This window comes from Eleutherodactylus coqui, chromosome 3, assembly GCF_035609145.1.
Source record: "Eleutherodactylus coqui strain aEleCoq1 chromosome 3, aEleCoq1.hap1, whole genome shotgun sequence".
NCBI lineage: Eukaryota > Metazoa > Chordata > Amphibia > Anura > Eleutherodactylidae > Eleutherodactylus > Eleutherodactylus coqui.
The window spans coordinates 9,846,142-9,864,311 of record NC_089839.1 but is presented as its reverse complement, the minus strand read 5'-3'; the positions used below and the strand labels follow the sequence as shown (position 1 = coordinate 9,864,311).

Sequence of the window (18,170 nt, the reverse complement as noted above, 5' to 3'; positions counted from 1 at the left end):
CATGTAACCGTGGTTCTGTAATTTTTGTACTTTTGTCTTTCTGTATTCCCCCTGTCCTTGTAAGCCCTGCGGAATATGTTGGCGCTATACAAATAAAGATTATTATTATTACCGCAAGCACAACAATTTGAACAATGAAGGTAGAATTTTGTGCATATAGGTGTACATATAGGGCTCCTTCACGCAGATGTGAGCGCAAATGCTCACCTTCAGCGCAGTGTATTTGTGCTATGAACAAGGTAGATTTGCGCATGTATCGGTGCATTGTAATGCAACTTTTGCGCCTGCAGGGCAGACTTCTTTGCACGTGGGACACTACCATGGCTCAATTTAAAAGGCCATTTAGCCTAATAAGGTCTAGATGTGTTCTTTTCCTCGCGGTGTGGAGCTGTATTTTGCGCATTCCGTTACATAAATCAATTTTCCTTGGAAATTCAGAATTAGTCTGCTTTCATTTCTTTTACTAACATGTTCCCCCAGTAGAAAACTTAGTGACAGACTTTACAATAATTGACATGTTCTTTTCTTCCAATGAAAGATAGTTGCTCGTAGGATAAAGTATGTTTAATCCAGTAAGCCACAAATCCTATTTCCACTTGACATCTGTCAATGGAGACAGAGGAGAAGCACTGAAAGACATCTACCTACAGCCAACAGAGCTCTTACGCCTGTTTGCAGCTACTGAGAATCGTATATTTGTTCTCCGTTTTGAAAGAGGACTTTTTTTTACCTGTGAGATAATGGAGCATCATCTTGGAGCATCAGACCAAGCCAAAATGTAAGGACTATTTACTTACTTGCTAAACGTTTACATACAGCGTCCAGGATGGGTTGCACACCTTCTCATAATGGGATCATTCAAATTCTTGCAAAAAATGCAGCTAAACCACTAAAGAGAAGCAAAGAGCTTCTTCCTCCTGATCACGAAAATAATGGAATTACAGCCCCTCTGCCGGACAGTAAAAATGAAGAAATTAAGCAGAAAAGTTGGATGCTAAAAGGGGACCACCAGACTAGTCAGCTGGAGAGAAAAGTTTCCAATGGCCCTGCTGGACTTTCTCAAAATGGATCTTTCTCTCATGATCAAGGGAAGTATGAAAAACCTGGCACTGCTGATGAAGGAATGGTTAATTTAACATACCAAAAGAGGAGAAGTATAAGAAAACATAGTTCAACTGGTTCAGAGCAAGAGATGTCGGGAACAGTGCAACTAGAGGGAAATTCAAGGAGAAAGAGGAGGACAAAAAGTCAAAGGGTTGGTAAACATAGTCGACATGCTAAAACAAACCAAGCGGTTGTTCCTGACGTGGAAAAAAAGGTTGATTTCCCGGAGGAGCTCGTTAAGGCTCACCAGGATGCGTATGCATTCCTGAACCCTAATCTTTCAAAATATGAAGCTGTCATTTCTATGGCAAACCAAGCAGTCCAGACTCATCTTGTCATGCAGCAAATGATTAGCTTCATGGCCCTGAGATTTGAGGATATCAATCAATGCTTGGAAGAAATTGCAGAAGATGGAGAAAAACTTTTAAAAGCTCTAGGATGCAACCTTACTTGGCCTTCTGGAAAAGTAGATCCTGCCGAACAACCGGATCTACTGCAGCAGTTGTTGCAGTATACAATTAATAAAATGCAATCCTTAAATGGAACGGTATCCTCTTTGACCACCAATGCCTTGCAAGACTCCTGCAGTTTATTGCAGTCAGCTGTTGACAAATTTCAGGAAAGGCTGAAACAAAAGGAACATTGGGATGAGCGACTCTTGAAGATGATCAAATCTTTGGACGATGCGGCAACAGGATCTGCGCAGCCCCATCCTAATGATACAACTCTTTATTCTGAAGACAGTGGAATTGGTGGTGATTCAGAATCTATGAGAGGTTATAGATCTCCTGATAAGATGGGAAGGAGGTCAAGTATTGACTCATCAGGTCAAGTAAGTTTGGCAACAAGTGAAGTTGTAACAGCACAACAAATGTCATCCAATATAGACAAGATGTCTGACCTGAATCTGAAGAGCACAATTGCCCAAAACAAAAATACTAATCATTCATCTGGGGCACAAAAAAACAATACAAGTATTTCTAAACAAACTGTAATGTCGAGCAGCCCTTCAATGAGCTCAATAGGTAGCTCTGCCACTTTAGAAGATAGTACACTTGATCCAGAATCAGAAGAATCAACCAGCAGTGCTGAGAGTTGTGATGAAAGTGACGATAATGAAAGTTTAGCAAGTTACGTCACCTTAACACAAAGACCCCTAACTTCTCCAGCAGGCATGGGTCCCTATAAACATCCATCCAAATGGTTGGAGAACCTGGAAAATGAGGAGATGACGTTAAAAATGAAAGAAGCCATCAGTGAAAAGATCAAATTTGTTCCTGGTAAATCGATAAGTAACGTGTGGACTAGAGAAGAAGTTAATACAGCCATTGTTAGGCCTAGTACTGCAGATGGGAGCAACAGAAGAACCTGTAAGCAAAGAAGGTCTCGATCTGCAGAATCACTTAGAAGTCAGTCTGATGACCCTACCTTGTTAGAACTTCAAAGAACACAGAAAGAACTCAGCAAAAAGTTGGGACAACTATATTCATCGACAAAAAACACAGAAACAACACAAAATTCAAATGTTAAGTCTTTTTCACATGGTGGTTGCATAGTCTCTAGTAATAATTCTTCCACCAACAAACTAAAGGCCTGTCTTGCTAAAAATTTCAACATCTTACCTAGTCAGGAAAGAGTTGCCATAAGAAAATTTAATATGAATATTGCAATGGACTCAATTAGCAAACCAGAAAATAAGGTATTAGAAACATCATTAAAGCCACAAGATGCCAAGGAGGAAGAACAGTTTCTTGCGGCAGAGAGAAAGCTGAACAGTTTAAATGCATCTCCACGGCAGTCTGTCCGGAAACTCATCCAAACATTTAGTCCAGTGGATGACACTAAAAAAAACACAAATGTAAAAATTCTGGGACCCCTTAGGTGTGCAAGAAAATTTGGAGTTCCTGTCCTTCCTCCCACAATTCCAGCTTATAAAGGATTACAACCCCTGGATAACAAAACAGGAGAAGAAACTATTACTGAGCCAAGTACATATGTCACTACAAGTCCTCTTACTGCTGATTTATTCATATCTTCAAAGCCTTATGATGTGGAAAGAGCTGAGGGACTAGAATCTGGAACTGAAGACTTTGAGAACCTGCCACCTCCTCCCCTTGAAATACTTATGGATGATTCTTTCAACGTGCTCTCAGCCAATGAGCAGGAGAAACATACCAGCTTTATTTGCCCAATGCAACCACACATGTCTCAAAAAATTAAGACCTCGATAAATATAAAAAATGTGTTACCAAGCAAAAATATTGCTGATGTCTACATAGCCAAAGATAGGGTATGTAGGAAAGACAGTCTAGTTAATAACGGACTTAGAAAATACTCTTTGCAACCTGATCAACTTTCAAACAGTAAAGAATTATATATGGACCTCCAGCACAAACATGAAATAGAACATGCTGCCTCCTTGTATAAGCAGTCACATAAAATAATCCATTTACAGAATCCAGGTGATGGTGAGACGGTGAACCCTGACAAAGATAATAAAGAGCCGTGTGTGGTTACACCCACGGTTAAACCAAAACAATATTCTCCTACACTACAGAGAAATGTCATCTTAAGAAAAATTTCTCCTACAAGAGCTGCCGCTTCATCTCCACCAACTGCTAGAAAAATAACAAGTCCGCCAACTATCAGGACTGCTCAAAAAGCTCATTACCCTGTACAGCAACCCTCTTCTGTAGTCCAGAAAAGCTCCAGCACAAGTACTCCAAGAGTATCAAGTCCTCCTAATGAGAAGATGCTAGCAAGTCCACCATCACAACGAAAGCTGCCTAGTCCCCCATCACAACGAAAGGTATCAAGTCCTCCTCAAGTAGGAAGACAGAGTTCACCAAGCCAACGTAGTCTACCAAGCCCTCCTCAAATTCGAAGACAACAAAGTCCACCAAGTCAGTATAGACAGCAAAGTCCCCCTCAAATACGAAGACAACAGAGTCCACCAAGTCAGAATAGACAGCCAAGTCCACCTCAAATACGAAGACAGCAGAGTCCACCAAGTCAGTATAGACAGCAAAGTCCCTCTCAAATACGAAGACAACAAAGTCCACCAAGTCAGTATAGACAACAAAGTCCCCCTCAAATACGAAGACAACAAAGTCCACCAAGTCAGAATAGACAGCCAAGTCCCCCTCAAATACAAAGACAGCAGAGTCCACCAAGCCAACGTAAGCTGCCAAGTATGCCTCTACGAAACCAACAGAGCCCACCAAGTCATCGAAGGCTACCAAGTCCCCCACAAACTCGTCATGAGCCTAGTCCCCCTTCTTATTCTACACCCTCTCCTCCGGTTTCTCCATCCCATACAGGATTAAGATGCCATTCTGAGGACCAACATCTTTCTTCAAAAATGATTGGCAATGCACAGTCAATATTTTGCCCATCATCTTCTTCCTTATTTGAAGCCAAGCCTCCATCGCCACCAGGCCCAAGTAGGCCAGGAACTGTTGTGGACCAGGTTCAGAGTCCTGTTCTGAGACACACTTTCTCTATTCGTCAATATGATGACCAACACAGAAGAGTTGCAATGAGTGCAGCAAATCCTCAGCCTTTTGTCCGGAGGTCTTATTCTGACCGAAGACCAAGAGTTCAGCTACGTCTTCCAACATCCATCTCTGCTAATGCTGTCAGTGACTTCACTCTTCAGCAAACCAGGTAGGAAATAAGACTAAAATGCTATAAGAGATTATACAATACTATCGTATTCTGTGTATTGGTGCTTGAAATTCACAACAGATGATCTCTTTCTAACGTCTCAAGTTAAACTGATCATGACATGAGTGTGTTTCAGTCTGACAGTTTTTCTACAAGTAATTTATGCCATATGTTCACACTTAGTGGAATAATGCAGATTTGTGGAAAATCCCTGCTAATTCCACAACAAAAATTGCATCAAATCCATTTTTTGGTGGATTTTGATGCCATACTTGCCACTAATCTGCAGCAGAATTCACCCCTTCAAAGTGATATCTGCTGTAGATCAAATTCCACACCAAACAATGTAGATTTTCGTGCAAATCTGCACCACAAAATTACGTGTGAACGTCCCCTGAGGGCGCCTTCACACTTTTGATCGCGATATCGCTGCATTTTTTTAACGCAAATGTTAATAGGCCTTTCTAATGTTAAAAACGAAAGTTTGTGCTTTACGATTTTTGTGCAATGCGTTTTTAACATCAGAGAGTAAAAAAAAAATGCAGCGATATGACCTCTTTTGAATGAGGTCAGATACATGAGCGATGGGGTGCAGGAAGAAATCCCAGCATGCTCTCTCTTTGCATGTTCCTCGGAATGCATCGCCCATTGTTTTCAGTGGGACCGTTAAACATCGAACAGCATGCAAGGTTTCCAACTGAAAACAATGGTAAACACTTGTCGATCCTCCGACTCGCCTTAAAGTTACTTCTTAAAGGGTTTTTCTGGGAGTAGAAAAAAAAATTATATAAATAGGGAAAGTTTAAAAATAGAGATGAAGGCATACTCTTCTCACCAGTCCCCTCTGGTCCTATCTGGGAAGAGGATGAGGCGATCCCATGCCATTCATTGTGCATATGACCTCTAAACCAATGACAGGCTTCAGCAGTTACATGCCGTTCGTGGCAGGATGACTACACAATGAATGGTAAGTAGAGATGAGCGAACCTACTCGGTTTGGGTGTTTTTGAACTCGAGCACCGCTTTTTCCGAGTAACTCACTACTCGGACGAAAAGATTCGGGGGGCGGCGTGGTGGAGCGGGGGGTAGCAGTGGGGAACAGGGGTGAGCTCTCTCCCACCCCCCACCCCCACGCAACCCCCCGCTCACCCCGAGCGCCCCCTGAATCTTTTCGTCCGAGTAGTGAGTTACTCGGAAAAAGTGGTGCTCCAGTTCAAAAACACCCGAACCGAGTAGATTCGCTGATCTCTAATGGTAAGTGATCACCTCATCTTCTGGGATTGCAGCTTCGGGGACTGAGGCTCCTTTACTGGATTGGAGAGGGAGGCAAATGTGATGCACTTCAGTTGGTATTTCCCTTCATTCTGCAAACATCTGGTGAGTAGATGCATTGGACCATCTACAATGGTGCAAGGAGTGTCGTCATTGAACAGTTTAGCACTCGAAGAATATTCTATAGAGTGATGAATCACACTACTCCTTCTTCACATCAGATGGATCTACTTGGGTCCTGGGGACCGCTACTTGCCTGAGTGTGTTGTGCAACAGTTAACCCCTTAGTGACAAAGCCTGTTTGCGCCTTAATGACCAGGCCAAATTTTGGAAAACTTACATGTGTCACTTTGACATAGAATAACTCCATAAAGGTTTTGCATATTCAAGTGATTCTGACAATGTTTTTTTTCTCCACATATTGTACTTCATTTAGGTGGTAAAAATAGACTGATAAAATTTGTGTATATTTATTAAAAACGCCAAAATTGGGACAATTTTGAATTTTTAAACATTTTTTTTCACATTTTCAATTGCAATATCCTGTTTGTCCTGTGTTCAGAAACATACCCGTTGTGGCCCTAATCTTATATCTGTATGCCCTTGAGCAGCCAAACCGATACAAAACCTCCACAAATGACCCCATTTTGAAAACGAGAACCCTAACAAATTCATTTAGGGGTGTACTGTGTATTTTGACCCCACAGTTTTTGAATTAATCATGATTCAACAGAATACCCCTGTTTGTCCCATGTTCAGAGACATACCCATTGTGGCCCTGGCTGCACAACGGGGCCCAAAAAACTTTTATGTGATTGCCATTATCCGTCACGAGGCCTTCGGGGAGGTGAAATTTTAACTTTTACGTGATTGCCGTTATCCATTGGATAGCGGCAATCGTGACCAGGGACCGTGTACCGCGGCCCATCGTGAAATCTCCAGGCTCTCAGCTACATTTGGTAGCCAGGAGCAGGGAGATTTTAAATTACCCTGGCATTCCGCGTCTGTTGCGCATGCGTCCGCCATTTTGGCGATAGGCACGTGCACAGAAGCTGGGGTAAGGTCCCTGGATAAATTCGGGGGTCTTAGGTGTGTAATTTCATCTCCCCTCACAGATATGATCCATGAGGGGAGATGAAACTTAAACTTTTTAAACTTCTTTTTTTTTTAACTTTACATGATCGCCATTATCCATTGGATAACAGTGATCATGTGACCGGGAGCTGCATACAGCGACTCCCGGTTATACCTCTCTGCTCTCAGCTACACATGGTAGCCGGGAGCCAGAGAGACTTTAAATTTCCCGGGCAGCGAGCCCTTCTGTGCACGCACCCAACGTTTGGGGGGAACTGAATATTTCATTTTTTTAAACACTTTTATGTGATTGCCATTATAGCGGCGATTGCGTGACTGGGTGTCGCTCCCCTACGCAGCTCCAGGTTGTCAGCTACCTCTAGTAGTCGACAGCGTGGGGCTGTTACGTCCACCTGCAGGGCTGTAATCCTCAGAGCAAGTATGTTTTTACAGTCCTGAGGATTAAAGCCCAGCAAGCTAGGACGTTAAAAGGCAATGGGGCCGTCACTAAGGGGTTAAGTACGGCAGAGGTTCTGTTATGGTCTGGGTATGTGTTACATGGCATGGTCTTGGTCCACTGATTGTAATGACAAGAGCCATAAACCTGGAAGTGACCCTGACATTCTAGACAATAATCTGCTGCTGACAATGTGGCAATACTCTGGGAATGGTCGGCCATATTTCCAGCAAGACAACGAGCCTTGTCACACATCTAACACTGTGTTACATTGTTGGTTTGAGGATATGGATGTCCCACAATTGGACTGGCAGCACAGAGTTCCGGTATTATTGTTTCTTTACGCCCCTGTCACACCCCTAGCTCCCGATAGGGTCAAGCGTAGAAGGTCCTAGCAGCACAGTGTGCATTACTTATTGCCGGCTGTGGTGGCTTAGGGTGAGGGTTACTTTTCCATTTAGGCTTACATTATCAGCTATAACAGGAAAAGGAACCCTCACTGTAAGCCACCAGGGCCAGCAAAAAACAATGTACAGGGTGCACCAGTGACTCTCACCGCTGCTTGTCTGTGATGCCTCCCAGACGCAGGGAAGATGAGGGCTGATTGACGGACGCCGGCTGTGTCTTCTGTTCCACCAGCCGGCTGCCTAACGATCCTGCTGCAGTCCCGCGGCACACTGCGATTCCTGGTGTGCTGCTGCACTGCGCGTCCGGCCGGCTGTGACAGTGCCTCCCTCCGCGGCGGTGCCCTCCCTGCTGCAGCCGCCATCAGTAAGTTACATGGGGGGCCGTTAGTGGGCTGCAGTAGAAGGTGCTTCACAGCTCTTTCGCCCCCCTGCTTAGTAGCCTGGGCCAGCAGCGTCCGACGCAGAATGCCTTTTCACCCCCCAGTCAAGATACAATAATACCCAGAGTCCCAACCTGAACCCTACTGAACATCTCTGGGTCAAACTGGAACATCAGATCAGGAAATATGACCGGCATCCTTTGTCGTAAGGAGAACTTGCAAGGCTTTTTTTTTTACCTAGTTTTTTACATGGATTTTTTCTCACTTTTTCTTTTTATTCCCCTTTTCCATGTCCCTGTTGGGGATTTGAACATAATCCCCCTACTGCAGGGTATTATCTGGATTCTGTCACATTATAAGTCATGGCAACACATCAGCCCTCAAAGATTGGATTATGGAGGGCCGATGACATCACATTGGGAGGTCCCTCCCTCTGTCAGCCTTGTACATGCTGCGATCAATATTGATCTCGGCATGAAAGCAGCTACTGGCGGGAATCTGTGTTGTCTGCGATCCCCACTATTACAGTGGGACCCTGACTATCGGCTACAGCCAGCTACTGCTGTGGATGGCCCAGGCTTAGCTCCCGAGCCCGCACCATCCACCTGCTGTATTTTACGGTAACCCCTTCCATGATGTACATCATGGGGCAGGAAGAGGTTAAGAAATTGTGCCAACATAAAGTGGGCATATGGTAAATGTAATTTATCAGCTATTTTGTGTGCTATGACTGTCTTACAAGCAAAAAAAAATGCTACTTTTTCCAAATTTTCTCTAGAGTTTGTTTTGACAAACAAAACATGTCAACCAAAATTTAGCACTAACATTACATACCCCGTGTCATGAAAAACTGAAGTGTAAACTCCGCTCCCCGCTGTTAACCCCCTCCTAATGTTCATCGCAACATGCAAATGGTTCACATTGATTTCAGTGGGAAACCTCCCACGCACATCGCACCGCATGCAAGAGCCACGCAAGGCATTGAAAGTCCCATTGAGAACAAGGGAACGCAAAAAGAGGCTGCCACGATTGTTTTCTGCACCGCATCGCTCGTCTGTATGACTCCAATCAAAAGGCTGGGGATCATATTCACACGAGATTTTTGCGTCTCGCAACACACACAAATCGAGCTCAATTTTCTTGGCCGTATAAAACTGGACTTATATGTTACATTAAAGCCGGCTTCAGCGTAAGTGTATTTACGTGCGCATTTCCGCCGTGTATTTGTGTGTTTGGCGTTGCGTTTTGCGTACTCAAAAATACACACAAGCACGCCCCAATTGATTTTCACTAATTAATTAAGTTTAACTATTTCAATATGTGCTGTTTTCGTGTGCATGAAATTAGAACATGCTGTGTATTTTTTTTTTTTGCAAATGCGTGCACAGCGCACACTTCTGTGAACGAACCCGCTGAAATCAATGGCTTCTATTCACCGTCTATAATGCGGGCAAAATGAACACGTGTAATACGCAGCAAAAATACGCCCGTGTGAATAAACCCTTAAGGCAGTATGTTACGCAGGGCATGCAGGCACAAACAATACAGTAAAATACGCACATGCGCATAAAAATGCAACACCCATAATCCAAATGCACGCATAAATACGCGTACGCTTGTGTGAAGCCAGTCTAAATGGTATTGTTTAAAAATACAACTCGTCCCGCAGACAATAAGCTCGTATGTAGATATGTCGCCTGAAAAATAAAAGTTATGATTTTTTCAACGTGCAAATACTAGAATTGCAGAATGGGACTTGGACGCACGCGCATCAATCATCCTCGGTTATGAGAGGGTTAATGCTGTAAGAGAAAAAAACGGTGGCAGAATTAATGTATTTTTTTGTTGCTGCCCTCCAAGAAAAAATTAAGAAAAGTTATGCAATGCAATATGTGTACCCCCAAAAAATGGTATAAAAACTACCGCTTGCCACGCAATAAGAAGCCCCTCATACGGCCACGCCGGCGGAAAGGCAAAACAATAATGGCCTTTGAAAAGTGGAGATGAAAATCCCCCCCCAAATCATTGCGTCCTTAGGACCAAAATAGGCCGCGTCACAAAGGGGACGAAGTGCAAGGCCCAATGCATATGGGCGGATTTCTGCTGTGGAATCCACGGCGGGCATCTGGCCACGGACTCCGCTGCAGTGTCCGTCTATAGCATGCAATGTAAAATGATTCTTCCACGCATACGAGCGGAAATCACTTTGATTTCTGCTCGCGGAGGGAGAAATGCAGCATGCTTTATTTTTGTGCAGAACTCACACGGACGGCTTCTATTGCAGTCAATGGAAGCCGCCCGACCTGCGGCGATTCCAAAATGTCGATTTCGAAATCCCCGCGGATCCGCGGCACGGCATTCTCTGCACTGCATATGTGCGCTGGCCGGCACATCCACAGCACACAGAAGACCAATCCAGACAGGTACGTGGGGAGTCACCGGCCGGCACAGGGTCTGATTCCACTGCAGGATCTGACCCGGCCATGTGCATTCGGCCATTAGGGACCCACTCCTATTAATACATTTGTCACATCTTACACCAACGGGCGGTGTACCAAGACCAGTGTGAAGCACGAGTGCCCCTTTGACTTTAGAGCAATGACTGGTAAAGTCCCGCCTGCTGATCCTTCTGCCGTCCTCCGGCTTACTTCATCCTATCTACCAGAGTGCTGTAATTAAGTAAATTGCCCTGACAAGCAGTCGGGGTTATTAATGACCAGCCAGGGAGATTATTATTTTTAGTCACAAGTAAAAAGAAAGTTCTGACTACACGTGAATAATTCTTCCCAATGATTTATGCGCCATTATTCGTCACGCCGTTCCTCGGTCCTGAGAGATCACTTTAAGGGCCACCTATATTCTTGACAAATCGCCCTCTTCCTCCTCTTGTTTCTTTAATATGCAAATCTGCTTATTTGCATCGCCTTTTCATCTTCACGGTTTTAGTAGGTTTGTGAATCAAAGCATTAGGTAACGACAAACTTTATGCCACTCGCTGACTGCATTGTAAAACTGAGCGACTACTTTATGGCTTTGCTAATTTCTCCCAAAGTCAATCAGGAGATTGCGGGGCAAAGGCGGAGGAGGAGGTTGGGCGCTGGTCGAAGTGTTAAATGATGTCTGTAGTTCAATGTTACACGTCGGATTGTTCTTTATGTACGGAGATAAATGGATACATTTTTATTAAGAAAATATATGCGGCTATCACCTTATTGATCTGATAGTCCGGATATACACATGGGAAAAGGGTTTGCATGCTGGATTAGCAGAAATTTAGCCTGGAGGTTGTTGAGTGCATAGGAGACGGCAATGTCTTCCGCCGTCAGATCAGGACTGAAGATCACAACTTTCAGGGACCTTTCACACCTACGGAATATTTCTGCGAGACGCACCTAAAGACACAGGAGGTTCTGCACCGAAATCTGCATGAACACATTGTGGGCTACGGAGCAGATAAAGCTGCGTCTTAGGTGCACAGGTAAGGGGCTGAATTAGTCCACGCAAACGTCTCTGAGTCACAATATTTTCCCTATGGGCTTGAGCTCCGCACCTGTTAAAATCTGCACATTTTTACTTCAAAACCGCAAAATTAAATTTCACCGCGGATAAGCTTTCTACTGTGAAGTTAAGGACATCTTGTGCAATTGTTGTTGTGGATTCCTACACGTCTCGCACAGATATGAACCCCATTCTTCATTGGGGAAACCTTGCGGTGCAATGCAAAGTTTCCCCATTGAAAACAATGGAAGAAACCCCCCCGATCCTCCGCCACGGCTGACAGCGGCCGCGGAGGATTGCTTCTTCCCCAAAGTGATGCAAGGCAGTTTTGATATAAAAACGCTTTGCATTCACGGGGATATCATATATCGGTGAACACAATATCGGGCCGTGATTCGCGTCTCTGTGAAGTTAGCCTTACCACACAGTAGGTGTAATCCTGCAATTAAAGTATATGGAAAAAAACGCAAGACATTCCACAGTTAAAAATGCTATAATATCCAAACTAATTGACAAATCCCACATCTGCGCTGCGTCCTACTCCGTTCCGTGTGAAAGCCCCCCAAGAGGTCCCGCAGAGTCAGCTTATACAGTCTTCATTTTACGTTATGCGCAGGAGGCCTGATGTTCCCCCGCAGCCTTGTAGTCCGTTCATCTCTTCTGTACCTAAAACCAGACATAGATGGAAAATTTTTGTTGGTGGATTCCAATTTCAGCAGGTTCCACTGACAAGCGAATGACTGAACTCGACCCAACCACCCAGAGGGGGAAAACAGCGCAGCAATTCATCCTGGTGGAGATCCAACTAGGTGATATAATCGTACTGCGGGAATATTGGCCCCCATGGACAGGAAGCTTCTTGTACTTGTTGCAAATTAGATGGAGCACAGCGCAACAGAAATCTGGATCCACCTAACAAGGTCATGTTTTTCTGCTGCTCAGTGATACAAGTTTTGCGCTCTTTTGCCCGCTGGAGCCTTTCTGTTTCCCTTAGACACAATGGCGCTGGAACTGGTCGTCTGCTGTTATATCCCATTCGTGCGGAGGAACGGCGAGTTGTGCGTTCGGACACGTTAGTTCGAGCTCCAGCGTTGTATTCAGCTGACTGTGCAGCCTGTTGGTCAGAACGATTCCTGACATCCTCCTCCGACCCCTTTCAGTGATGAGTTGTTTCCGTCTACAGGATCCCCTTTCGCTGGATGTTTTCCTTGATCGCGCCATTCTCTGTATACTCTCCACACCGTTACATGAGAAAACCCCCTACGGTTGGCGGTGAGACCCCGGCTAGTCTAGCACCGATGACCGGACTCGTTGGAAGTCGCTCCAATCGCTGTATTTTCCCATCTAATGTGGATTCACACTAAAACTGATCCATGGAAAACTTGTCACATGAGTTTATGCTCCGGGGTCATGGGAGAATTTACATCCAGGGAAGCGCCAATCATGAGGGGGATGGGGCATTTATAAAGGGTCGGGGATTATGACAAGGGGGCCATTCAGTATATATAACACGTTCGTAGAAAGAGGTGACTGGTGTCCGGCATCCAGTGAGATCCTCCAGCTTAGATGACACACAATAGTAATCGCTGGCCGTGGCGCCCTCACTGGACGGAGGGTTACCCTGTGAGGGGCGGCTGCTTCCAGGCTTCTCCCTATCATGTTTATTTGTTGGTTGTGATGAAAAGCTGAGATTAGTCCTGATGGGACTCCTGTACGCTGCAGCATCCTCTGCGCTCGCTCTACCGCTCCCCATTTATCTGGAAACTTGTTGGAACTTGGAGGATAATTGTTGTAGTTAATTGCCAAAGGAAAGAAGCCAACACCCCTGCTGCTATCATACAGCATGTGTATACAGTGAGCTATATACATCTGTCAGCAGTTCACAACTCCCACCTGATGTGCGGCAACTACAATAAGCTTCCTGTCCTGTCTGAGCTATTGGACCTTTTGGTGTCTTGTTAACACGTGTTGCATATACATTAACATGCGGGGAGTCATGGGACAGGACCTAATATGTAGGACCCCTCTTGCCCGACGAAGTGCAGCAACTTGACGTGGCATCAATTTCACATATGAACGGAAGCTGTCTGAAGGGATGTTCAGCCATGCCGTCTGGATAGCCACCAACAGCTCCGTGGTATGTGTAGGTGCAGAATCTCAGGTGTGAACGGTCCCTTCCACCGCATACAATAAATGCTCTGTTGGGCTCATGGCTGGGGCTGTGCGGGCTGCACAATCATAGGAACTCCTCAGAATGCTCCTCCATCCAATCCTGGACAACTTGACCTTATGGCACATTCCATTATCCTGCTGGAATATCCCATCAATGTGGGGGTACATGAAGTCCATGAAGGATTGCAAATTTTTTACTAAGCAGTGAAACTTAATGGACATCGGTGAATTATCTGTTTAGGTGAACCCAACGCATGCCATGAGAACACCACCCACAATTTGCCAGTCCTCTAGGGTCTAGTTATAACCTCATGAGCCCAGTTGAGGCACAATGCCCAAGGTGGTGGCCTCCTGCACTGAAAAGTTTGTCTTTTCTCATGGACATTACTAGTCAGATGCTGCCAGGCGTGATCATTAAGCACCCGTGGGCGGCTACTGTCCACTGTGGGTGGATATGTCTTTTATGACGTATTCTGGACACACGTGACACTGCAGATCGAAGAATCTTCTATAAACTTTGTAAATGGAATCTCTCATCTGTCTGGCACCCATTATCACGCCTCGTTCCAACTCCGATAATTCACATTGCCTCACCGTGAGCACGCTGGCCGGTGTTCAACCTTACTCACAAGATAACACCTCACCAGTTATACAGGTATGGGTGTTCCTGAGCGGGCCCACCGAGGTAACGCCACTTCATCATCAGTTTACATACCGCTATCCCAGGACTTGAGGCATGTCGGTGTATATTTGCTACTTTGTCAGATTATATTCACTGATATCAGGAGTTTTGAATGAGGGCTTGCAGACTTTCTGAGCGCACCAATTCCATAGCCTCCAACCTTTTGCCAAACTTTGGAGCTATTACACCATACAATGGCATCGACATTCATCAGCATAATCATCCAGATTTACAGATAGAGTTACAAGGATGCTAAAGTTGGACCAAAACAAAATCCCCAGATTCCACCATTAAAATTTGCATTTGGCCTGGCTGAGCGTTCATGTTATTTCAATAGGGGAAACAGCTGAGTGGCTGATGGATGGGCAAAAGCTGATAGATCAGTGGGGCTCCGACCACTGGGACCCACACCAATCCCAAAAACGGGGTACCCATGTCCCCCCTATTTCGCAATGTAGGATCCATTTGTCTACTTCCATAATGTAGCAGCGAACAGGCCGCTGATCGCACATGCACGGCCGCAGCTCCATTCATTTCAATGGGGCAGACAGAGATAGTGAAGCATAACGGCACCGCTGCATTCACTTCAACAGGAATGACGAAAATAGTCAAACATATCACTCGACTATCTGTAGGCTCCACGGAAATGAATGGAGACGCACATGTGCGACCAGCGGCCCATTGGCTGCTACATTACGGAAATAGGGAGAAGCAATCCTGCATTGCTAAATAAGAGGGGCATAAGTTCCCCATTTTCAGGATCAGTAGCGGCCCCAGCGGTTCCCACCGATCTATCAGTTTTGTAGTTTCCTCCACTAACCTGAATATGCCTTTTACAAACGGTTACAGACCAGCATATTACGGTCACATTTCTGTGTCCCAGCCTGACCGCAGGGTTTACCGACCCGAACTTGGGGCATCATGAAGACCTATAATACCCCAAGTTCTGGTCAGTAAATTCTGGGACACAAGTCCATATTATGGACGCAGAAATGTGACCCTCATGCGCTGTTCTGATACCGGCTTATGGGTGTATTTAGTTGCTCCAGTTTTCAATATGGCTGCAGTTTTTGCTGTAAGTGTGGTTTTTAACCGGACATCAAGCGCCACAAACAGAAAGTAGCAAAATGTTGTTATACAGTGATTACAGTGAATCACCTGCTTATAAAATCAGTGCTGCGGCCCCTTTATTCTCAGGATCGGTGGTGGTCCTGGAGGTCGGACCCCCACTGATCATAGTGACAGCATCCTCTACAATATGCTCAATGTAAAATAATAAAAGTTGCACTTTATTAAAGGGGCGGTCGTCTGAACATGTTCTCCTTTTATTTATGCTCGACTTTTAGCAGGGTGTTTCCTGGAATAAGCAAAACATGTTGTGTAAATGTTGCAGCCGCGGGATTACATGCATACCAATATGAGTCTAATAATGCGATTACCACCGCATGCTTAACATCATAACGTCACCTCTCGTTACAGTCTCAGCCATAAGCCTCTTTTCTCATTTCAGGGTGGAGGAATCCACTCAGAAGGACAGCGAGCCCGCGAGCAGCCAGGGCTTAGCAGATCCCCGAGCCGCCGGCCAGACGGCAGAACAATCCGGGCTGTGTGTAGTGGGCCAGGGGCTCCAGAAGGAATGACTCTCTCACCTACCAGTTACAAGCCTGAAGATGGGGTCTTCCCAATGAAATGTGCTTTATTTGGGGATGTTCCCTTGTCTATTATCAATGTGTTATATGTATATACAGAAATGCGCTGATGACTGTTATAGAAATGTATGTGTATTGGGGTGATAGCTTGTGACTTGCTGGGCGACACTTGTCATCCAACACAACCGTCCAAACTGCAGGCGGCATGTCATAGAGTTCAAGCTGACAGACTCCCTAAGCCCAAGCTTGTCAAGTGCAGCAAGTCATGCATCCCCACACAAGTGTGCCTGGTAAACCGTGCAACCCAAAATGTGTACCAGGCAAGATACTACCCAAAATGCCTGTGCCTGGCAGACTGTGCTAGACAGAACATCTAACCCAAAATGTCCCGGCCGTTCATGCAACGCAAAATATAAGCTGGGCCAGATGCCACCGAACATGTGTGCCAGGCAAGAAGCCCCCGAAAGGTGTTTTCATTTAAAGGCTACCTTTGCACTCCTCTGTTTCTTTTTCTCTTGTGTGTCTTGTGTTTTTGTAATTGGTTTCATTAAAATTTTCTGATTGTTTGATTTCTATGCTTACATTATTTTCCAAGTCGCTGCAGACTGGAGGACTGAAATCTTAGCAGCTTCTGTCTGACCGCTCCTCCCCTCGCCGGCCGCCCGCTGGTGAAGGGGCATTAACTGAACTGTTACAGAGGGCTGTATGACCGTGATTGGTGGAGCCGGAGATCAGGAGGACAGAGACCAGAGAAAGCTACTATAAGGGGCCATTCACACGGGTGACGGAAATTTGGGTCTGTGAAAAATGCAGCTTTCAGTGTGTTTGTGTTGCGTATTCGCTGCGTTTTTCACGCATGAACGAAAAAAATGCAAGAAGGCCCAATTCATGTCACTATTTCCCACGGTCTCCTGGCAACATGCGGCTAACATCTGTATTCATTGCATATCTGCAGAGATCCGTGTTATATGAACCACATCACTGATAGTAGAGAAGATAACGGCATGCAGATTGCAGCGCGGGGCACACATGGATTCTGTGCCAAAGCCTATATGAAAATGCCACCTAAACAAGGCAATGCATTGGCAAGTACTGACAGGTCATGCAACCCGAAACAGATGTGTGTGGCAACGTGCAACCCCTAAAGTGTATGCCAGACAGAACGCAGCCCAAAATGCAGGCGTCGGGCAAATCATGTAACCTAAAACCTTCATTTTCCCCATTGAGCCACAGCCCAATATAATTTGGTGGTAACTGTTCCACAACTACAGGCACCCCAACATGCACCATGGAGTTCTATTGGAGTGTGAATATCGCATGTGAGGGATGTCTTCTACATCAACTCTTCAGCAGCACTTATTAACCTGGGCTTTACTTTCACATTACACTTCAGTGTCATCCAAAAATAGCATCCAGGGCAGCCAAAAATACAGCGTGTTGTCCTGCCAGGGCAGCGGGATCCATACAGTGAAACACCCAAAAAGAGTACAGCATTGTCTTAAAGGGGTCCTCCAGTGTGATGTGAATGAAGCTTGATGACTGTATAATTCTACAACCTTCTAATGGACCTTGTATTTTAAATTTCCATCTTTTTAAAGATTTCTGCTTGCTGTCAGTGAATGGGGACAATAAGGTTTACTTCCTGAGGATGGAAACCTAATACTTCTCACAGCAGTTGGTTTGTTACAATTGTTTCCAGTCCAGTTAATCATCAGGGAGTTGAACACATCAGCAACAAAAATCTCACTTCAGCTCAATGTTTGTTACATTGTATCAGTAAAGCGCTTCATCGGTTTGGAGTCCAGACAG

General features: G+C 45.1%; 1 protein-coding gene across 1 annotated transcript; it reads left to right on the top strand.

Annotated features, from left to right (window-relative positions):
* The first annotated feature begins 565 nt into the window (after positions 1–565).
* PCARE (photoreceptor cilium actin regulator) lies at positions 566–16,879 on the top strand. The gene is made up of 2 exons (XM_066595110.1): positions 566–4,770; positions 16,223–16,879. The coding sequence occupies exons 1-2, from the start codon at positions 827–829 to the stop codon at positions 16,350–16,352; spliced, it is 4,074 nt and encodes a 1,357-aa protein (XP_066451207.1). The 5' UTR covers positions 566–826; the 3' UTR covers positions 16,353–16,879.
* The last annotated feature ends 1,291 nt before the right edge of the window (positions 16,880–18,170 follow it).

What these genes read in the sequence shown, in the direction of transcription:
- PCARE (XM_066595110.1), top strand. Translation starts at nt 827, where the DNA reads ATGGGTTGCACACCTTCTCATAATGGGATCATTCAAATTCTTGCAAAA. An exon ending in TTCACTCTTCAGCAAACCAG is followed by an intron (nt 4,771 to 16,222) that starts GTAGGAAATAAG and finishes TTCTCATTTCAG; the next exon opens with GGTGGAGGAATCCACTCAGA.